The sequence below is a fragment of the Mustelus asterias genome, chromosome 16 (genome assembly GCF_964213995.1).
Source record: "Mustelus asterias chromosome 16, sMusAst1.hap1.1, whole genome shotgun sequence".
Taxonomy (NCBI): Eukaryota; Metazoa; Chordata; class Chondrichthyes; order Carcharhiniformes; family Triakidae; genus Mustelus; species Mustelus asterias.
In genome coordinates this window covers 98738412-98761510 of record NC_135816.1, presented here as the reverse complement: position 1 = coordinate 98761510, position 23099 = coordinate 98738412, and the positions used below count along the sequence as shown (strand labels likewise).

At 52.3% G+C, this 23099-nt stretch overlaps 1 protein-coding gene across 1 annotated transcript in view; it reads left to right on the top strand.

Annotated features, from left to right (window-relative positions):
• The first annotated feature begins 1385 nt into the window (after positions 1-1385).
• LOC144505405 (equilibrative nucleobase transporter 1-like) overlaps positions 1386-23099 on the top strand; it is a 44630-nt gene continuing 22916 nt past the window's right edge. Inside the window, exons 1-6 of the mRNA XM_078231516.1 lie at positions 1386-1575; positions 3056-3188; positions 8567-8613; positions 11528-11604; positions 17003-17095; positions 18865-19004. Of these exons, the coding sequence (XP_078087642.1) occupies positions 1386-1575; positions 3056-3188; positions 8567-8613; positions 11528-11604; positions 17003-17095; positions 18865-19004 (680 nt within the window). The remainder of the gene's footprint in view (positions 1576-3055; positions 3189-8566; positions 8614-11527; positions 11605-17002; positions 17096-18864; positions 19005-23099) is intronic.

The following is a 23099-nucleotide window of genomic DNA, read 5'->3' as shown; positions in this document are numbered from 1 at the left end:
AGGATGGGGGGGTAGAGGTCGGGCTGCAGGGGTAGAGGTTGGGGTGGGATGGGTAGAGGTCAGGGTGGGGTAGATAGAGGTCGGGATGGGGGTAGAGGTTGGGGTGGGGGATAGAGGTCAGTGTTGGGTCGGTAGAGGTCAGGGTGGGGGTAGAGGTCGGGGTGGGATGTGTAGAGGTCAGGGTTGGGTCGGTAGAGGTCAGGGTGGGGGTAGAGGTCGGGGTGGGATGTGTAGAGGTCAGGGTTGGGTCGGTAGAGGTCAGGGTGGGGGTAGAGGTCGGGGTGGGATGTGTAGAGGTCAGGGTTGGGTCGGTAGAGGTCAGGGTGGGGGTAGAGGTCGGGGTGGGATGTGTAGAGGTCAGGGTTGGGTCGGTACCACAGAACCATAGAAAATTACAGCTCAGAAACAGGCCTTTTGGCCCTTCTTGTCTGTGCCGAACTATTTTTTGCCGAGTCCCACTGACCTGCACTTGGACCATATCCCTCCACACCCCTCTCATCCATGAACCCGTCCAAGTTTTTCTTAAATGTTAAAAGTGACCCCGCATTTACCACTTTATCCAGCAGCTCATTCCACACTCCCACCACTCTCTGCGTGAAGAAGCCCCCCCTAATATTCCCTTTAAACTTTTCTCCTTTCACCCTTAACCCATGCCCTCTGGTTTTTTTCTCCCCTCGCCTCAGCGGAAAAAGCCTGCTTGCATTCACTCTATCTATACCCATCAAAATCTTAGCGGTAGAGGTCAGGGTGGGGCAGGAGAGGTCGGGCTGGGGGGTTAGAGGTCAGGCTGGGGGGTTAGAGGTCAGGGTGGGGAGTTAGAGGTCAGGGTGGGGTTAGAGGTTGGGCTGGTGGGGGATAGAGGTCAGGGTGGGGAGTTAGAGGTCAGGGTGGGGTTAGAGGTCAGGCTGAGCGATAAGGGGTGTGGGGGGAGGAGTCTAGTCGGAAGCAGTTTGGGACATTTCAATAATATTCCGGGCAATGGGGCAGATGATCCTCTCAATTGGCTCAGTAACTGTCAGAGGGCGCACTGCCAACCCGCCAACCGAAATATCAGCCGGTGTGGGGGATGACATCGGGATACGGGCCGAATGGTATCATGTTCTATTTTACAGGTTTCCTGGGTCAGGTGGGGACGCCTGGTACGGGATGTGTAAAATCCTGCCCCGATTATCTCCCAGGTGGGGCTGTCACAAGGCGATAGGCCCCAAGCCTGCATTTACCACACCAATCAGATCAAACAGAGAGAGGCAGACTGGAGGGAGGCGGGGGTGGGGGGGAGGGGAGGGGGGGCATTCATCCCAAAACCAAACGGAAATTCTCTCTCTCACACCCAGGGACGGGGAGATCTCGGGATATTGGGGTGGATTCTCCCAGAGTCGGAGCGAATGCAGCCACTGGGTGAGAGGATCAAGCGGTATCTGACCTTCGCCTCCGGCCTGTTGGAGTGCGTGGGCTTTGCGGGAGTGATCTACGGCTGGGCCTCACTTGTTTTCGTACTCGAGGAGGAGGGATACTTCTTCGAACTCTGTCAGCTGCTGAACAACACCAGTCAACAGCAAGTTAGCGTGTGTAAGTGTGTGTGTGTGTGTGTGTGTGTGTGGGAGAGAGAGGAAGGGGGGGTCTGACAGATGGAGAGGGAAACAAGCGGGGGGGTGTCAACTTGCCCCAGGAAGCATTGAAATGGAGAGAGAGGAGAGAAAGACTGGGAACTCAGGAGGTGGGGTGCTGTTGTTCCATCAAGCAAAGCCTCTGGGTTTCCAGAGCACACGCAGAGAACCATTTGATATTTGATCCATGTAGCATGTTCCAGCCCCTTTACACTAACGTGAGCCTCAGTGACGCACTCAGGGCTAGTCCTGAAGGAGTGCTGCACTGTCAGAGGGTCAGTGCTGAGGGAGTGCTGCACTGTCAGAGGGTCAGTACTGAGGGAGTGCTGCACTGTCAGAGGGTCAGTGCTGAGGGAGTGCTGCACTGTCAGAGGATCAGTGCTGAGGGAGTGCTGCACTGTCAGAGGGTCAGTACTGAGGCAGTGCCGCACTGTCAGAGGGTCGGTAGTGAGGGAGTGCTGCACTGTCAGAGGGTCGGTAGTGAGGGAGTGCCGCACTGTCAGAGGGTCAGTGCTGAGGGAGTGCTGCACTGTCAGAGGGTCAGTGCTGAGGGAGTGCTGCACTGTCAGTTGGTCAGTACTCAGGGAGTGCTGCACTGTCAGAGGGTCAGTACTGAGGGAGTGCCGCACTGTCAGAGGGTCAGTGCTGAGGGAGTGCTGCACTGTCAGAGGGTCAGTACTGAGGGAGTGCTGCACTGTCAGAGGGTCAGTGCTGAGGGAGTGCTGCACTGTCAGAGGGTCAGTGCTGAGGGAGTGCTGCACTGTCAGAGGGTCAGTACTGAGGGAGTGCTGCACTGTCAGAGGGTCAGTGCTGAGGGAGTGCTGCACTGTCAGAGGGTCAGTACTGAGGGAGTGCTGCACTGTCAGAGGGTCAGTACTGAGGGAGCGCCGCACTGTCAGAGGGTCAGTGCTGAGGGAGTGCTGCACTGTCAGAGGGTCAATTCTGAGGGAGTGGTGTACTGTCAGAGGGTCAGTACTGAGGGAGTGCTGCACTGTCAGAGGGTCAGTGCTGAGGGAGTGCTGCACTGTCAGTTGGTCAGTACTCAGGGAGTGCTGCACTGTCAGAGGGTCAGTGCTGAGGGAGTGCTGCACTGTCAGAGGGTCAGTACTGAGGGAGTGCTGCACTGTCAGAGGGTCAGTACTGAGGGAGTGCTGCACTGTCAGAGGGTCAGTACTGAGGGAGTGCAGCACTGTCAGAGGGTCAGTGCTGAGGGAGTGCTGCACTGTCAGAGGGTCAGTACTGAGGGAGTGCCGCACTGTCAGAGGGTCAGTACTGAGGGAGTGCCGCACTGTCAGAGGGTCAGTACTGAGGAAGTGCCGCACTGTCAGAGGGTCAGTGCTGTCAGTCTAGTCCTTGCTTATTGAGACGTGTTGAGTTGGTGAGAAGTTTTGTCTCATTGGGAGCTCCCTCTCTCGCTCTCTCTCTCACGGTTTCTCTCTCTCTCTCAGATAATTGCTATCCTCAGTTTGATCGTTTCCACCTCATTTTCACCATCGCCACCTTCACTGATGCCTTCCCGGCTTTCCTCATTGGCTTCCTGTTCGACCAGCTCGGCACCATGGTAACCCGTCTCATCGGCATGTGAGTCCCCGACCTACACTGTGGGATGGAGTTCGATGGCAACAGTGGAGGGGGAGGAGGGAATGAGGGAGAGAGAGATAGAGAGAGAGACAGAGGAATAAGAGGGTGAGGGAAGGGGCAGAGAGAGTGGGAGGTACGGACAGACAGACAGAGGGCAGAGGCTGGGTTGGGTGAGGAGCAGAGAGAGAGGAGGAGACTGAGAGAGGAGGGAGACAGAGAGAGGGGGGGTCAGAGAGAGGGGGGGGGAGACGGAGAGAGAGGGGGGGAGACAGAGAGGGGGAGACAGAGAGAGAGGGGGAGACAGAGAGAGAGAGAGAGGGGAAGTCAGAGAGAGGGGCAGAGAGAGAGGGGGGGGGAGAGAGACAGGCGGGGGGGAGTCAGAGAGGGGGGAGACAGAGAGAGGGGGGAGACAGAGAGAAGGGGAGGCAGAGAGAGGGAGACAGAGAGTGGGGGAGACAGAGAGAGGGAGACAAAAAGAGGCGGGGAGACAGAGAGAGGGGGAGACAGAGAGAGGGAGACAGAGAGAGGGGGGAGACAGAGAGAGGGGAGAAAGAGAGAGGGGAGACAGAGAGAGGAGGGAGACAGAGAGAGGAGGGAGACAGAGAGAGGGGAGACAGAGAGAGGGGAGACAGAGAGAGGGGGGAGACAGAGAGAGGGGAGAAAGAGAGAGGAGGGAGACAGAGAGAGGGGGAGTGAGAGAGAAGGGAGGGAGACATAGAGAGAGGGGAGAGATAGAGAGAGGGGGGAGACAGAGAGAGGAGGGAGACAGAGAGAGGAGGGAGACAGAGAGGGGGGAGACAGAGAGAGGAGGGAGACAGAGAGAGGGGAGACAGAGAGAGGGGAGACAGAGAGAGGGGAGACAGAGAGAGGAGGGAGACAGAGAGAGGGGGGAGACAGAGAGAGGAGGGAGACAGAGAGAGGGGGAGACAGAGAGAGGAGGGAGACAGAGAAAGGGGAGACAGAGAGAGGAGGGAGACAGAGAGAGGGGGGAGACAGAGAGAGGAGGGAGACAGAGAGAGAGGGGAGAAAGAGAGAGGAGGGAGACAGAGAGAGGGGAGACAGAGAGAGGGGAGACAGAGAGAGGGGGGAGACAGAGAGAGGAGGGAGACAGAGAGAGGGGAGAAAGAGAGAGGAGGGAGACAGAGAGAGGGGGGAGACAGAGAGAGGAGGGAGACAGAGAGAGGGGGGAGACAGAGAGAGGAGGGAGACAGAGAGAGGGGGGAGACAGAGAGAGGGGAGAAAGAGAGAGGGAGACAGAGAGAGGGGAGAAAGAGAGAGGAGGGAGACAGAGAGAGGAGGGAGACAGAGAGAGGGGGGAGACAGAGAGAGGGGGGAGACAGAGAGAGGAGGGAGACAGAGAGAGGGGAGACAGAGAGAGGAGGGAGACAGAGAGAGGGGAGACAGAGAGAGGGGAGAAAGAGAGAGGAGGGAGACAGAGAGAGGAGGGAGACAGAGAGAGGGGGGAGACAGAGAGAGGGGGGAGACAGAGAGAGGAGGGAGACAGAGAGAGGGGAGACAGAGAGAGGGGAGACAGAGAGAGGGGAGAAAGAGAGAGGGGAGACAGAGAGAGGGGAGAAAGAGAGAGGAGGGAGACAGAGAGAGGAGGGAGACAGAGAGAGGGGGGAGACAGAGAGAGGGGGGAGACAGAGAGTGGAGGGAGACAGAGAAAGGGGAGACAGAGAGAGGAGGGAGACAGAGAGAGGGGGGAGACAGAGAGAGGAGGGAGACAGAGAGAGAGGGGAGAAAGAGAGAGGAGGGAGACAGAGAGAGGGGAGACAGAGAGAGGGGAGACAGAGAGAGGGGGGAGACAGAGAGAGGAGGGAGACAGAGAGAGGGGAGAAAGAGAGAGGAGGGAGACAGAGAGAGGGGGGAGACAGAGAGAGGAGGGAGACAGAGAGAGGGGGGAGACAGAGAGAGGAGGGAGACAGAGAGAGGGGGGAGACAGAGAGAGGGGAGAAAGAGAGAGGGAGACAGAGAGAGGGGAGAAAGAGAGAGGAGGGAGACAGAGAGAGGAGGGAGACAGAGAGAGGGGGGAGACAGAGAGAGGGGGGAGACAGAGAGAGGAGGGAGACAGAGAGAGGGGAGACAGAGAGAGGAGGGAGACAGAGAGAGGGGAGACAGAGAGAGGGGAGAAAGAGAGAGGAGGGAGACAGAGAGAGGAGGGAGACAGAGAGAGGGGGGAGACAGAGAGAGGGGGGAGACAGAGAGAGGAGGGAGACAGAGAGAGGGGAGACAGAGAGAGGGGAGACAGAGAGAGGGGAGAAAGAGAGAGGGGAGACAGAGAGAGGGGAGAAAGAGAGAGGAGGGAGACAGAGAGAGGAGGGAGACAGAGAGAGGGGGGAGACAGAGAGAGGGGGGAGACAGAGAGTGGAGGGAGACAGAGAGAGGGGAGACAGAGAGAGGAGGGAGACAGAGAGAGGAGGGAGACAGAGAGAGGGGAGACAGAGAGAGGAGGGAGACAGAGAGAGGAGGGAGACAGAGAGAGGAGGGAGACAGAGAGAGGGGAGAAAGAGAGAGGGGAGACAGAGAGAGGGGAGAAAGAGAGAGGGGAGACAGAGAGAGGAGGGAGACAGAGAGAGGGGGGAGACAGAGAGAGGAGGGAGACAGAGAGAGGAGGGAGACAGAGAGAGGGGAGAAAGAGAGAGGGGAGACAGAGAGAGGGGAGAAAGAGAGAGGGGAGGCAGAGAGAGGAGGGAGACAGAGAGAGGGGGGAGACAGAGAGAGGAGGGAGACAGAGAGAGGAGGGAGACAGAGAGAGGGGGGAGACAGAGAGAGGGAGGGAGAAAGAGAGAGGGGAGACAGAGAGAGGAGGGAGACAGAGAGAGGGGGGAGATAGAGAGAGGGGAGAGACAGAGAGAGGAGGGAGACAGAGAGAGGGGAGAAAGAGAGAGGGGAGACAGAGAGAGGAGGGAGACAGAGAGAGGAGGGAGACAGAGAGAGGAGGGAGACAGAGAGAGGAAGGAGACAGAGAGAGGGGAGAAAGAGAGAGGGGAGACAGAGAGAGGAGGGAGACAGAGAGAGGAGGGAGACAGAGAGAGGAGGGAGACAGAGAGAGGAGGGAGACAGAGAGAGGAGGGAGACAGAGAGAGGGGGGAGACAGAGAGAGGGGAGTGAGAGAGAAGGGAGGGAGACAGAGAGAGGGGAGAGATAGAGAGGAGGGAGACAGAGAGGGGGGAGACAGAGAGAGGGGAGACAGAGAGAGGGGAGAAAGAGAGAGGAGGGAGACAGAGAGAGGGGGAGTGAGAGAGAAGGGAGGGAGACATAGAGAGAGGGGAGAGATAGAGAGGAGGGAGACAGAGAGGGGGGAGACAGAGAGAGGGGAGACAGAGAGAGGGGAGACAGAGAGGGGGGAGACAGAGAGGGGGCGAGACAGAGAGAGGGGGGAGGCAGAGAGAGAGAGGGGGAGACAGAGAGAGAGGGGAGACAGAGAGACGGGGGGAGGCAGAGAGAGAGAGGAAGACTGGGAGAGGAGAGAGAGACTGAGAGAGAGAGAGGGGAAGTCAGAGAGAGGGGGGGAGAGAGAGGGGGGAAGGGAGAGAGGGGGAGACAGAGAGAGGGGGGGAGAGAGAGAGGGGAGACAGAGAGAGGGGGAGTCAGAGGGGGGAGACAGAGAGAGAGGGGGGGAGGCAGAGAGAGGGGGGAGAGATAGAGAGGGAGAGGAGTATGCGAATGATCGAGAGACAGGGAAGGAGGGAGTGGGACAGACGAGGCCCAGCGAGAAATGTGGAGAGACAGAGGGAGACAGAGTGCAGGAGGGGCAGGAGGATGGGGGAGGGTGAGTGAGGGAGAGGGAGAGATAGGAGAATGAGGAGAGAGTGAGTGAGGGAGAGGGAGAGATAGGAGGATGGGGAGCGATTGAGTAGGGGAGAGGGAGAGGGAGAGATAGGAGAGTGGGGAGAGAGTGAGTGAGGGAGAAGATGGTTGGGGGTGCAGACGAGATAGAGGGAGGCAAAGAGGGTGGAATGGAGGAGGAGGAGGAAATGATGAGGAAGAGAGGGGTGAGGGGGAGGAGGAGGAGGTGAGGGGGAGGAGGGGGAGGAGGGGGAGGTGAGGGGGAGGAGGGGGAGGTGAGGGGGAGGAGGAGGAGGTGAGGGGGAGGGGGGGAGGTGAGGGGGAGGAGGAGGAGGTGAGGGGGAGGAGGAGGAGGTGAGGGGGAGGAGGGGGAGGTGAGGGGGAGGAGGGGGAGGTGAGGGGAGGAGGAGGAGGTGAGGGGGAGGAGGAGGTGAGGCGGAGGAGGAGGTGAGGGGGAGGAGGGGGAGGGGAGGGGAGGAGGAGGAGGTGAGGGGGAGGAGGAGGAGGTGAGGGGGAGGAGGAGGAGGTGAGGGGGAGGAGGAGGTGAGGGGGAGGAGGAGGTGAGGGGGAGGAGGGGGAGGTGAGGGGAGGAGGAGGAGGTGAGGGGGAGGAGGAGGAGGTGAGGGGGAGGAGGAGGAGGTGAGGGGGAGGAGGAGGAGGTGAGGGGGAGGAGGGGGAGGTGAGGGGGAGGAGGAGGAGGTGAGGGGGAGGGGGGGAGGTGAGGGGGAGGAGGAGGAGGTGAGGGGGAGGAGGAGGAGGTGAGGGGGAGGAGGAGGTGAGGGGGAGGAGGAGGAGGTGAGGGGGAGGAGGAGGAGGTGAGGGGGAGGAGGAGGAGGTGAGGGGGAGGAGGAGGAGGTGAGGGGGAGGAGGGGGAGGTGAGGGGGAGGAGGGGGAGGTGAGGGGAGGAGGAGGAGGTGAGGGGGAGGAGGAGGAGGTGAGGGGGAGGAGGAGGTGAGGGGAGGAGGGGGAGGTGAGGGGAGGAGGAGGAGGTGAGGGGGAGGAGGAGGAGGTGAGGGGGAGGAGGAGGAGGTGAGGGGGAGGAGGAGGAGGTGAGGGGGAGGAGGAGGAGGTGAGGGGGAGGAGGAGGAGGTGAGGGGGAGGAGGAGGAGGTGAGGGGGGGAGGGGAGATGAGGGGGAGGAGGAGAGTGAGGGGGAGGAGGAGGAGGTGAGGGGGAGGAGGGGGAGGTGAGGGGGGGAGGGGCGGATGAGGGGGAGGAGGATGAATTGTCCAGCAGTGGTCAGTATTAGGCTGTGCCCCTGTCAACCCTAACAGATGGAATCTGTTGCTGTTGGTGGGGAGGTCTCTGCTTGTGATGTGAACCGCCACAAATAAATGTTTTTCAGTGTGTTGGAAGGTGAGTGAGTGCTCTATCTTCCTCGCTGCCAGTCGCGGCAGCGACACAGAGATAATCTTGCCTCTTCCTTTGTCAGTTCCCTCCAGCGTGTGTGAATTACCCCTGGCTGTCCCGAGGTAGTGAAAATTGTGGGTTTGTTGAGAGGCCCACTCCTGTCAAAGGGCAAGGGGGAGAAGGTGCAGGGACCGCCAAGGTCAGGTTTGAAATCAGTTCTCTTTGGACTTTTCACAGATTCATGTACACCACAGCAACCCTGATGATCGCCTTCTCCACTGCCGGTGAGTGCAGCTCCTTCTCAGATCCCGGTGACTGGGATAGGGTGGGACACTATGTGTGTCTGGGAGAGAGCAGTACTCCGCTCATGGGGCAATTAGCATGGCCAATCCACTTAACCCACACATCCTTGGACACTAAGGGGCAATTTAGCACGGCCAATGCACCTAACCCGAATATCTTTATCTGTGGGAGGAAACCGGAGCACCCGGAGGAAACCCACGCAGACACGGGGAGAACATGCAGACTCCATGCAGACTTATTTGCGGAAGGATATATTGGCCTTGGAGGGAGTGCAGAGAAGGTTCACCAGGTTGATACCAGAGATGAGGGGTGTTGATTATGAGGAGAGACTGAGCAGATTGGGTTTGTATTCGTTGGAATTTAGAAGGCTGAGGGGGGATTTTATAGAGACCTATAAGATAATGAAGGGGCTGGATAGGGTAGAGGTGGAGAGATTCTTTCCACTTAGAAAGGAAACTAGAACTAGAGGGCACAGCCTCAAAATAAAGGGGGGTCAGTTTAGGACAGAGTTGAGGAGGAACTTCTTCTCTCAGAGGGTGGTGAATCTCTGGAATTCTCTGCCCACTGAAGTGGTGGAGGCTACCTCATTGAATATGTTTAAATCACGGATAGATGGATTCCTGATCGGTAAGGGAATTAGGGGTTATAGGGATCAGGCGGGTAAGTGGAACTGATCCACTTCAGATCAGCCATGATCTTATTGAATGGCGGGGCAGGCTCGAGGGGCTAGATGGCCTACTCCTGCTCCTATTTCTTATGTTCTTATGTTCCAACGACAGTGACCCAAGCCGGGAATCGAATCCGGGTCCCTGGTGCTGTGAGGCAGCAGTGCTAATCACTGTGCCACCGTGTCGCCCCAATATAAGTCTGAATTACTCCAATTGGCAAGGGTAGCTTCGAGGAGAGGTTATTGAATGTATTGGAGATTTTTTTTGGAGGAATATGTTGTGGAACCAACCAGGGGTGAAGGCCATTTCGGATTTGTTGTTGTGAAATGAGCAGGGATTAGTTCATGACCTCATAGTTATCAAATCAGCAATCAGCAAATCAACCTGAATCAGGTAGCCCGGAAAATGGATGGCTCTGGTGTGTTGGGCCTATACCCGGCTATCACCAACAATGGAGAACCTCTCGAAACTCCCAGTTCCCCTAAATCCCTCATATCCATCCTCTGCAGCGAGCACTTCAGAAACCAGTCTTCACCAGTGACTAACTCCCCTGGCTGGCCCCACTTGCAGACCTCCTCACTTCTATTCACTCATGGGACATGGGCATCACTGGCTGGACCAGCATTTATTACCCTGGTTGCCCAAGGGCAGTCGAGAGTCAACCACACATTGCTGTGGCTCTGGAGTCACATGTAGGCCAGACCGGGTAAGGACGGGCAGATTTCCTTCCCTAAAGGACATTAGTGAACCAGGTGGGTTTTTCCGACAATCGACAACGATTTCATGGTCATCAGTAGATTCTTAATTCCAGATATTATTTTATTGAATTCAAATTCCACCATCTGCCGTAGCGGGATTCGAACCCAGGTCCCCAGAACATTAGTTGAGTTTCTGGATTAATAGTCGAGCAATAATACCATGAGGACGTCGCCTTTCCTTAGGCTTCAGAAATGTTTAAATTTCTACCTTGCAATTGCCTGCAATTTGAGTCAGATTTCAAGAAGGAAAAAGATTAGTTATTGAAATAACGGTGGCACAGTGGTTAGCACTGCTGCCTCACAGCGCCAGGAACCCGGGTTAGAACATAGAACATAGAACAGTACAGCACAGAACAGGCCCTTCGGCCCACGATGTTGTGCCGAGCTTTATCTGAAACCAAGATCAAGCTATCCCACTCCCTATCATCCTGGTGTGCTCCATGTGCCTATCCAATAACCGGTTCGATTCCCAGTTTGGGTCACTGCCTGTGTGGAGTTTGCACGTTCTCCCCGTGTCTGCGTGGGTTTCCTCCAGGTGCTCCGGTTTCCTCCCACAGTCTGAAAGATGTGCTGGTTAGGTGCATTGGCCGTGTTAAATTCTCCCTCAGTGTACCCGAACAGGCGCCGGAGTGTGGCGACTAGGGGATTTTCACAGTAACTTCATTGCAGTGTTAATTTAAGCCTACTTCTGACACGAAGAAATAAATTTTACTTTAACTCCTCTGAGGCTGGTGTCCCTTCAACAAATTTAATTTATTTACATATTTAGTAACACTCTGAGAGTTGCTTCCTTGTACAGAGGATAAACCAGGGGTGCAAGTAATCCTGAAACTCCACATTATGTACACATTGAGGGCTCCCTGATTGAACAAACCATTACTGCCATGGAGAGGCATTGGCCGAGTGGGATTTGAAATTTGAATTCAATTGTTAAAAAATTCGAATTAAATGTCTACTGATGACCATGAAACCATTGTCGATTGTCGGAAAAACCCATCTGGTTCCTTTAGGGAAGGAAATCTGCCGTCCTTACCCCGGTCTGGCCTACATGTGACTCCAGAGCCACAGCCATGTGGGTGACTCTCAACTGTCCTCGGGCAACTAGGGATGGGCAATAAATGCTGGCCCAGCCAGCGACGCCCGTGTCCCATGAATTAAAAATAAAAATCAGGCAGGTCGTATTCTAAGAGGTCCACATTGCGAGCCTTGTGAAAGTCATTACAATTATTTCTCATAAACCCCACACTAAAACTCAAGGATCCAATTCCTGCAGCGAACACTCCCTAAAAAACCTAACATCAAACCATCTGATACACAATGACATGAATAAAATGTGGATCTTGCCGTGTGCAAAATTGCTGCCACATTTAATTTGGGACAAGTAAATCCAATGATTACAGATGGTTGAGAAGAATATGATGTATTAATAAGCATGTTCTTTCTCACTTACACTGCTCCCTCTGTTGCAGCCACTGCAGCATTGCTGTTCCCTGCAATGTGCCTCTTGTCAATAGGAGGAGCTATCTTCCTCTTAACAAATATTCAGGTAGGTGCATGTTTAATTGATGATTAAAAGTGCTCCAGGAGCATTGACCTGTGTAACAGTCAGTACTGAGGGAGTGCCGCACTGTCAGAGGGTCAGTGCTGAGGGAGTGCTGCACTGTCAGAGGGTCAGTGCTGAGGGAGTGCTGCACTGTCAGAGGGTCAGTGCTGAGGGAGTGCTGCACTGTCAGAGGGTCAGTGCTGAGGGAGTGCTGCACTGTCAGAGGGTCAGTGCTGAGGGAGTGCTGCACTGTCAGAGGGTCAGTGCTGAGGGAGTGCTGCACTGTCAGAGGGTCAGTACTGAGGGAGTGCTGCACTGTCAGAGGGTCAGTGCTGAGGGAGTGCCGCACTGTCAGAGGGTCAGTGCTGAGGGAGTGTTGCACTATCAGAGGGTCAGTGCTGAGGGAGTGCCGCACTGTCAGAGGGTCAGGACTGAGGGAGTGCTGCACTGTCAGAGGGTCAGTACTGAGGGAGTGCTGCACTGTCAGAGGATCAGTTCTGAGGGAGTGCCGCACTGTTAGAGGGTCAGTACTGAGGGAGTGCTGCACTGTCAGAGGATCAGTTCTGAGGGAGTGCCGCACTGTTAGAGGGTCAGTACTGAGGGAGTGCTGCACTGTCAGTGGGTCAGTACTGAGGGAGTGCTGCACTGTCAGAGGGTCAGTACTGAAGGAGCGCTGCACTCTCACAGGGTCGGTGATGAGGGAGCACTGTACAGTCAGAGGGTCAGTATTGGGGGAGTGCTGCACTGTCAGAGGGTCAGTACTGAGGGAGTGCTGCACTGTCAGAGGGTCAGTACTGAGGGAGTGCCGCACTGTCAGAGGGTCAGTGCTGAGGGAGTGCTGCACTGTCAGAGGGTCAGTGCTGAGGGAGTGCTGCACTGTCAGAGGGTCAGTACTGAGGGAGTGCTGCACTGTCAGAGGGTCAGTGCTGAGGGAGTGCTGCACTGTCAGAGGGTCAGAGCTGAGGGAGTGCTGCACTGTCAGAGGGTCAGTGCTGAGGGGGTGCTGCACTGTCAGAGGGTCAGTGCTGAGGGAGTGCTGCACTGTCAGAGGGTCAGTACTGAGGGAGGGCTGCACTGTCAGAGGGTCAGTGCTGAGGGAGTGCTGCACTGTCAGAGGGTCAGTGCTGAGGGAGTGCCGCACTGTCAGAGGGTCAGTGCTGAGGGAGTGCTGCACTGTCAGAGGGTCAGTGCTGAGGGAGTGCTGCACTGTCAGAGGGTCAGTACTGAGGGAGTGCTGCACTGTCAGAGGGTCAGTACTGAGGGAGTGCTGCACTGTCAGAGGGTCAGTACTGAGGGAGTGCCGCACTGTCAGAGGGTCAGTACTGAGGGAGTGCTGCACTGTCAGAGGGTCAGTACTGAGGGAGTGCTGCACAGTCAGAGGGTCAGTACTGAGGGAGTGCTGCACCGTCAGAGGGTCAGTACTGAGGGACTGCTGCACTGTCAGAGGGTCAGTATTGGAGGAGTGCTGCACTGTCAGAGGGTCAGTATTGAGGGAGTGCTGCACTGTCAGAGGGAGAGTGCTGAGGGAGTGCCGCACTGTCAGAGGGTCAGTACTGAGGGAGTGCCGCACTGTCAGAGGGTCAGTACTGAGGGAGTGCCGCACTATCAGAGGGTCAGTGCTGAGGGAGCGCTGCACTGTCAGAGGGTCAGTGCTGAGGGAGTGCTGCACTGTCAGAGGGTCAGTGCCTAGGGAGTGCCGCACTGTCAGAGGGTCAGTACTGAGGGAGTGCTGCACTGTCAGAGGGTCAGTACTGAGGGTGTGCCGCACTGTCAGAGGGTCAGTACTGAGGGTGTGCTGCACTGTCAGAGGGTCAGTACTGAGGGAGTGCTGCACTGTCGGAGGGTCAGTACTGAGGGAGTGCTGCACTGTCAGAGGGTCAGTTCTGAGGGAGTGCTGCACTGTCAGAGGGTCAGTGCTGAGGGAGTGCTGCACTGTCAGAGGGTCAGTACTGAGGGACAGCTGCTCTGTCAGAGGGTCAGTACTGAGGGAGTGCCGCACTGTCAGAGGGTCAGTGCTGAGGGAGTGCTGCACTGTTGCAGGGTCAGTGCTGAGGGAGTGCTGCGCTGTCAGAGGGTCAGTACTGAGAGGGTGCTGCACTGTCAGAGGGTCAGTACTGAGGGCGTGCTGCACTGTCAGAGGGTCAGTACTGAGGGAGCGCTGCACTGTCAGAGGGTCAGTACTGAGGGAGTGCCACACTGTCAGAGGGTCAGTACTGAGGGAGTGCTGCACTGTCAGAGGGTCAGTACTGAGGGAGTGCTGCACTGTCAGAGGGTCAGTACTGAGGGAGTGCCGCACTGTCAGAGGGTCAGTACTGAGGGAGTGCTGCACTGTCAGAGGGTCAGTGCTGAGGGAGTGCTGCACTGTCAGAGAGTCAGTACTGAGGGAGTGCTGCACTGTCAGTTTCTCAGGAAAATGTCGGACTGATATGTTCTGTGAGGAACATGGAGTTGGATGGGGTTTTGTGAGAAGTTGCTGTTCTCAGTGAAGCTGCTGTGTTTTACCGAGTTCAGCAGGATCCACACATTATGTATTTAATTTGCTGGAAAATGCTCAGGGACATTCAGACACTGTGAAAGATGCTGCTTAAATGGTGCCTCTTCCTGATATAATTTTGCTATGTGATTGCCCCCAGTTCAACATTGGTCTCTCTGATGTTATAAAACAGGAGCTTTTTGATGGGCAGGACATGGCACAGTGGTTCACACTGCTGCCCCGCAGTGTCAGGGACCTGTGTTTCATTCTTGTCTCAGGGAACCCTGTGTCTGTGTATCTTTGATTTCATTTATTATTGTCACATTATTGAAATACAGTGAAAAGTATTGTTTCTTGCGCGCTATACAGACAAAGCATACTGTTCATAGAGAAGGAAAGGAGAGAGTGCAGAATGTATTGCTACAGTCATAGCTAAGGTGTAGGGAAGATCAGCTTCATATAAGGCTGGTCCCTTCAAAAGTCTGACAGCAGCAGGGAAGAAGCTGTTCTTGAGTCGGTTGGTTCGTGACCTCAGACTTTTGTATCTTTTTCCCGAGGGAAGAAGGTGGAAGAGAGAATGTCCGGGGTGCGTGGGGTCCTTAATTATGCCGGCTGCTTTGCCGAGGCAGCGGGAAGTGTCGACAGAGTCAATGGATGGGAGGCTGGTTTGCGTGATGGACTGGGCTACATTCACAATCCTTTGTAGTTCCTTGCGGTCTTGGGCAGAGCAGGAGCCGTACCAAGCTGTGATACAACCAGAAAGAATGCTTTCTATGGTGCATCTGTAAACATTGGTGAAAGTTGTAGTCAAACTTCCTTAGCCTTCTGAGAAAGTAGAGGCGTTGGTGGGCTTTCTTAACGATCGCGTCAGCATGAGGGGACCAGGACAGGTTGTTGGTGATTTGGACACCTAGAAAACTGAAGCTCTCGACCCTTTCTACTTTGTCTCCCTTGATGTAGACAGGGGCATGTTCTCCTTTACGCTTCCTGAAGTCGATGACAATCTCCTTCATTTTGTTGAGGGAGAGATTATTGTTGCTGCACCAGTTCACCAGATTCTCTATCTCATTCCTGTACTCTGTCTCGTCATTGTTTGAGATCCGACCCACTACGGTGGTGTCGTCAGCAAACTTGAAAATCGAATTGGAGGGGAATTTGGCCGCACAGTCATAGGTGTATAAGGAGTATAGTAGGGGGCTGAGAACACAGCCTTGTGGGGCACCGATATTGAGGATGATCGTGGAGGAGGTGTTGTTGCCTATGATTACTGATTGTGGTCTGTGGGTTCGGAAGTTCAGGATGCAGTCGCAGAGGGAGGAGCCGAGGCCCAGGCCACGGAGTTTGGAAATTAGTTTTCTAGGAATAATGGCATTGAAGGCTGAGCTATAGTCAATAAATAGGAGTCTGACATAGGTGTATTTGTTACCTCGGTGTTCCAGGGTTGAGTGCAGGGCCCAGGAGATGGCACCTACTGTGGACCTGTTGTGGCGGGAGGCAAACTGTAGTGGATCCAGGCAGTCCGGGAGGCTGGAATTGATTCGTGTCGTGACTAACCTTTCGAAGCACTTCATAATGATAGATGTCAGAGCCACCGGCCGATAGTCATTAAGGCACGCTGCTTGGCGTTTCTTTGGTACCGGGATGATGGTCGTTTTCTTGAGCAGACAGGGACCTCAGATTGTTGGTTGAAGATCGAGAGGTTGAAGATATCTGCAAATACCCCCGCCAGCTGATTCGTGCAGGATCTCAGAGCTCGTCCGGGTACCCTATCCAGGTCAGTTGCTTTCGAGAAAGCTGCACTGACATCTGTAATGGTGACTCCAGATACAGGTTCATCCAAGACATCCAGGGTGGGGGACAGGCTCTCGCTGACCTCTTGCTCAAAACGGGCATAGAATGCGTTGAGCTCATCAGGGAGCGGTGCGTTGGTGCCGGTGATTTTACACACATTCATCTTGTAGCCTGTCGTGTAGGCCTTGCCTGTCTGTGTGTGTGCAGTAATTGTACATGGGGTGTGATTGGAGATTGGCACTCAGCCCCGATTGAAGGCTGAACCTTTCCTCATTGTGCCTGTGCAGGATCAGTACCGCACTGGATGTGCAGAGGGGAGAAGGAAAGGAGAGAGTGCAGAATGTAGTGTTACAGTCATAGCTAGGGTGTAGAGAAAGATCAACTTAATATAAGGTAAGTCCATTCAAAAGTCTGACAGCAGCAGGAAAGAAGCTGTTCTTGAGTCGGTTGGTACGTGACCTCAGACTTTTGTATCTTTATCCCCGACGGAAGAAGGTGGAGGAGAGAATGTCGGGGGTGCGTGGGGTCCTTAATTATGCTGGCTGCTTTGATGAGGCAGCGGGAAGTGTAGACAGAGTCAATGGATGGGAGGCTGGTTTGAGTGATGGACTGGGCTACATTCATGACCTTTTGTAGTTTCTTGCGGTCTTGGGCAGAGCAGGTGGAGACAGAGACAGAGAGAGAGAGAGAAAGAGAGAGACAGAGAGACAGAGAGAGAGAGAGAGAGACAGAGAGAGAGAGAGAGACAGAGAGAGACAGAGAGACAGAGAGAGAGAGAGAGAGAGACAGAGAGACAGAGACAGAGAGACAGAGACAGAGAGAGAGAGACAGAGAGAGAGACAGAGAGAGAGACAGAGAGACAGAGAGAGACAGAGAGACAGAGAGAGAGACAGAGAGGGAGACAGAGAGAGAGACAGAGAGAGACAGAGAGACAGAGACAGAGAGACAGAGAGAGACAGAGAGATACAGTGGGGCCATACATGAGAGACAGAGACTGAGGGTGTATTAGCTCAGTACATCGAGCAGGTTTTGAGTTGGGGCGTTTGCTGGGGTGCACAGAGCTGAGAGCAAATACCTTCAGTTGCTTGTACAAAGACACAGAGCTGCACTGACTGTTTCCATTGCATCTGTTCCCAGGTTGGAAACTTATTTGAGCAGAAACGATCCACAGTTATCACCTGGTATACTGGAGCTTTCGCCTCGGCACCGATTGCCTTTCTGTTGATCAAGGTGAGAGGTGTCGGTGAGAAGCTTCCTCACTGAGTCGGGGGGGATGTGGAGGGAAAGAGTAAGGGGAAGTTGAGGAGTGCCTGAGTGAGTGAGAAATGGAGTTAAAGAAACCACAGGGGCACGGGAGGAAAAGACACTGAGGGGGCGAAAGTTAGAGGGTGGCGGCGGGAGTGTGTGAATTGTGAAGCAGAGGGCTGAGAGAAGGAAACTCCATGGGGGAGAGACTGGTGGTCTTGGTGAGACTGAGTGCGGAGGCTCAGTGAAGGAGGGAGAGAGGTAAGGAAAGGGTTGATATAATAGGGGGAAAGATTGGTGGGGGAAAGAAAAATAAAGACAATGAAGGAATAAATGGTAGAGAACAGTTAAAAATTAAATAAAATGAAAACAAAGGGGTCGAGGTGGGATAGTCACAGCCTTTTGGTCTCAAGTTCAACAACTTCAGATGATTAGCTCAGATAAAGAGACCAAAACTGCACACAATACACCAAGTGTGGCCTCACCAACGCCCTATACAATTGCAGCAAAACATCCCTATCCCTCCACTCGAATCCTCTCGCTGTGCATCACCCACTTCTCTCAATTTACACCCATTCAAATAGCAATCTGCCTTCCTAATATTGCTACCAAAGTGGATAACCTCATATTTATCCACATTATACATCATACAATGCCCCAGGAACCACCGTCACCATGGCTGACCCACCAGAGATGGTGGCACGGTGATATACAGAGCAGGGGAGTGACTCTGGGAGTCTGCCACATGGACTCTGGAACCCATGAAGTCCCCATCAGGTCAAACATGGGAAAGGAAACCCTCTGCTGGTATATCACCAGCCTCATCCTTATATCTTCGCAGAAAGTAACAAATCGGTTCCTTAAATGTTTGCCACTGCTTCTTCGTTGGCTTCTCTTTGAATCTAATTTCATAATCCACATGAGACAACTCTGTCTTCATGCCCTTGTAATTGGATACTTTAAATGTGGGACACTAGTTCCAGACCCAGATTTCTCACCCTCAAATTCCACGTCAAGTTCTATCATGCTATTATCATTCCTGGCTTGAGAATCCTTCATTATGAAGTTATTAATTAAATATGCCTCGTTACATATTAGCAGGTCTAAAATAACACGTTACAGTAGGTATCGATCTGAGAACCTACCCCGAATAAACTCTGAACCAGGCGACTGTTGCCAACCTGGGTTGTTCAGTCTATATGAAAATTAAGATATTCCATATTTATTGTAGTAGCTTTCTAACAAATCTCATTATTTCTTGACATTGTCCTAATTAACTAATTTATTTGCTATTCAGGACTGAGATGAAGAAGAGCTTCTTCACTCAGAGACTTGTGAACCTGTGGAATTCTCTACCACAGGAAGCTGTTGGGACCAGTTCGTTAGATATGTTCAAGAGGGAGCTGGACGTGGCCCTTGTGGCTAAAGGGATCAAGGGGTCTGGAGGAAAGCGGGAGTGGGATATTGAAAGTGCATGATCAGCCATGATCATATTGAATGGTGGTGCAGGTTCGAAGGGCTGAATGGCCTCCTCCTGCACCTATTTTCTATGTTTCTATACCATTTGCCTTCTTTACTGCCTGCTGTACCAGCACGCTTACTTTCAGCTACTGATGCGTGAGGACACCAAGGTCTCGCTGAGTATCCACCTCTCTCTCTACCCTATTTTATATTCTAATTCCACATCTTCTGAGCCAAGATCATTTCTCACTTATTTTATTTCACCCACTACCCCATTCCCCGTCTCCCTGTAGGTTTTGTACGAGGCTGGTCTATCCGTGAAGTCCATGTTTCTGTTCATCAGCTGCCTGAGCCCCATTCACATCCTGCGCACCATCTTCCTGCTTCCCAGAACATACATTCCATATCGAATACCGGAGGGGTACACCTACGGGTAAGGAAGAATGCAGTCAGTTACAGACTGCAATCTAATTCAGGGGATTGGAGAGTTTATATATAAAGTAACAGACATCCACAAGAGAACGGGTTTGTGCATTTATATATGAGATCACAAGAACTGAAGCAAGAATTACAGGAGGGAAAGAAAGTCAAGTATTCAGGGGTGAAATATGTAAATTAACAGATGCATGGCAGACTGGAATCTAATCGAGGGGTTTGTGTGGTTTATATATGGAAAGACATTACCTGGGAGTGAGTTACAGACTGGAATCTAATCGAGGGGATCGGGATGGTTTATATAGAAAATAACAGATACCCAGGAGTGAGTTACAGACTGGAATCTAATCGAGGGGTTTGAATGATTTATATATAGAATAACAGATACCCGGGAGTGAGTTACAGACTGGAATCTAATCGAGGGGTTTGGGTGATTTATATATAGAAAGACAGATACCTGGGAGTGAGTTACAGACTGGAATCTAATCGAGGGGTTCGGGATGGTTTATATATAGAATAACAGATATCGGAGAGTGAGTTACAGACTGGAATCTAATCGAGAGGTTCGGGATGGTTTATATATAGAATAACAGATACCCGGGAGTGAGTTACAGACTGGAATCTAATCGAGGGGTTCAGGGTGGTTTATATATAGAATAACAGATACCCGGGAGTGAGTTACAGACTGGAATCTAATCGAGGGGTTTGGGTGATTTATATATAGAATAACAGATACCCGGGAGTGAGTTATAGACTGTAATCTAATCGAGGGGTTCAGGGTGGTTCATATATAGAATAACAGATACCCGGGAGTGAGTTACAGACTGGAATCTAATCGAGGGGTTCAGGGTGGTTTATATATAGAATAACAGATACCCAGGAGTGAGTTACAGACTGGAATCTAATTGAGGGGTTTGAGTGGTTTATATATAGAATAACAGATACCCAGAAGTGAGCTACAGACTGGAATCTAATTGAGGGGTTTAGGTGGCTTATATATAGAATGACAGATACTGGGAGTGAGTTACAGACTGTAATTTAATCGGGGCATTTGGGTGGTTTATTTATAGAAAGACAGATACCCAGGGGTGAGTTACAGACTGGAATCTAATCGAGGGGTTCGGGATGGTTTATATATAGAATAACAGATACCCGGGAGTGAGTTACAAACTGGAATCTAATTGAGATGTTTGAGTGGTTTATATATAGAATAACAGATACCCGTGAGTGAGTTACAGACTGGAATCTAATCGAGGGGTTTGTGTGGTTTTTATATAGAATAACAGATACCCAGAAGTGAGTTACAGACTGGAATCTAATCGAGGGGTTCGGGGTGGTTTATATATAGAATAACAGATACCCGGGAGTGATTTACAGACTGGAATCTAATCGAGGGGTTTGGGTGATTTATATATAGAATAACAGATACCCGGGGGTGAGTTACAGTCTGGAATCTAATTGAGGTGTTTGGGGTGATTTATATATAGAATAACAGATACCCGGGAGTGAGTTACAGTCTGGAATCTAATTGAGGTGTTCGGGGTGATTTATATATAGAATAACAGATACCTGCGAGTGAGTTACAGACTGGAATCTAATCGAGGGGTTCAGGAGTTTGCATATAGAATAACAGATACCCGGGAGTGAGATACAGACTGGAATCTAATCGAGGGATTAAGGTGGTTTATATATAGAATAACAGATACCGGGGAGTGAGTTACAGACTGGAATCTAATCAAGGGATTAAGGTGGTTTATATATAGAATAACAGATACCGGGGAGTGAGTTAGAGACTGGAATCTAATAGAGGGGTTTGGATGGTTTATCTATAGAATGACACTTACCCATAAGTGAGTTACAGACTGGAATCTAATCGAGGGGTTCGGGTGGTTTATACATAGAGTCATAGAGGTTTACAGCATGGAAACAGGCCCTTCGGCCCAACTTGTCCATGCCACCCTTTTTTTTAAAAAACCCCGAAGCTAGTCCCAATTGCCCGCATTTGGCTATATCCCTCTATACCCATCGTACCCATGTAACTGTATAAATACTTTTTAAAAGACAAAATTGTACCCGCCTCTACTACTACCTCTGGCAGCTTGTTCCAGACAGTCACCACCCTCTGTGTGAAAAAATTGCCCCTCTGGACACTTCTGTATCTCTGCGCTCTAGTTTTAGACTCTCCTACCTTTGGGAAAAGATATTGATTATCTAGCTGATCTATGCCCCTCATTATTTTATAGACCTCTATAAGATCTCCCCTCAGCCTCCTACGCTCCAAAGAAAAAAGTCCCAGTCTATCCAGCCTCTCCTTATAACTCAATCCATCAAGTCCCAGTAGCATCCTAGTAAATATTTTCTGCACTCTTTCTAGTTTAATAATATCCTTTCTATAATAGGGTGACCAGAACTATACACAGTATTCCAAGGTGGCCTTACCAATGTCTTGGACAACTTCAACAAGACGTCCCAACTCCAGTACTCAATGTTCTGACCGATGAAACTAAGCATGCCGAATGCCTTCTTCACCACTCTGTCCACCCGTGACTCCACTTTCAAGGAGCTATGAACATGTACCCCTAGATCTCTTTGTTCTGTAACTCTCCCCAACGCCCTACCATTAACTGAGTAAGTCCTGCCCTGGTTCAACCTACCAAAATGCATCACCTCGCATTTGTCTAAATTAAACTCTATCTGCCATTTGACAGCCCACTGGCCGAGTTGATCAAGACCCTGTTGCAATTGGAGATAACCTTCTTCACTGCCCACTATGCCACCAATCTTAGTGTCATCCGCAAACTTACTAACCATGCCTCCTATATTCTCATCCAAATCATTAATATAAATGACAAATAACAGTGGATCCAGCACTGATCCCTGAGGCACACCACTGGTCACAGGCCTCCAGTTTGAAAAACAACTCTCTACAACCACCCTCTGGCTTCTGTCAAGAATGATGTGGAGATGCCGGCGTTGGACTGGGGTAAACACAGTAAGAAGTTTAACAACACCAGAGCGGAGAAGCTACGGCATCTCCTCCGGAGCCTTCAACATGTCATTGATGAAGATGAACATCTCGCCAAGGCCATCCCCACACCCCCACTTCTTGCCTTCAAACAACCGCACAACCTCAAACAGACCATTGTCCGCAGCAAACTACCCAGCCTTCAGGAGAACAGTGACCACGACACCACACAACCCTGCCACAGCAACCTCTGCAAGACGTGCCGGATCATCGACACAGATGCCATCATCTCACGTGAGAACACCATCCACCAGGTACACGGTACATACTCTTGCAACTCAGCCAACGTTGTCTACCTGATACGCAGCAAGAAAGGATGTCCCGAGGCATGGTACATTGGGGAAACTATGCAGACGCTGCGACAACGGATGAATGAACACCGCTCGACAATCACCAGGCAAGACTGTTCTCTTCCTGTTGGGGAGCACTTCAGCGGTCACGGGCATTCGGCCTCTGATATTCGGGTAAGCGTTCTCCAAGGCGGCCTTCGCAACATACGACAGCGCAGAGTCGCTGAGCAGAAACCGATAGCCAAGTTCTGCACACACGAGGACGGCCTAAACCGGGATATTGGGTTCATGTCACACTATTTGTAACTCCCACAGTTGCGTGGACCTGCAGAGTTTCACTGGCTGTCTTGTCTGGAGACAATACACATCTTTTTAGCCTGTCTTGATGCTCTCTCCACTCACATTGTTTTGTTTCTTAAAGACTTGATTAGTGGTAAGTATTCGCATTCCAACCATTATTCATGTAAGCTCTGTTTGTGAACAGAATTCCCACTCACCTGAAGAAGGGGCTTAGAGCTCCGAAAGCTTGTGTGGCTTTTGCTACCAAATAAACCTGTTGGACTTTAACCTGGTGTTGTTAAACTTCTTATTCTGTCAAGGAGCCAATTTTGTATCCATTTAGATACCTCACCCTGGATCCTGTGAGATTTAACCTTATGCAACAACCTACCATGCGGTACCTTGTCAAAGGCCTTGCTAAAGTCCATGTAGACAACATCAACTGCACTCCATCATCTACCTTCTTGGTTACCCCTTCAAAAACTCAATCAAATTTGTG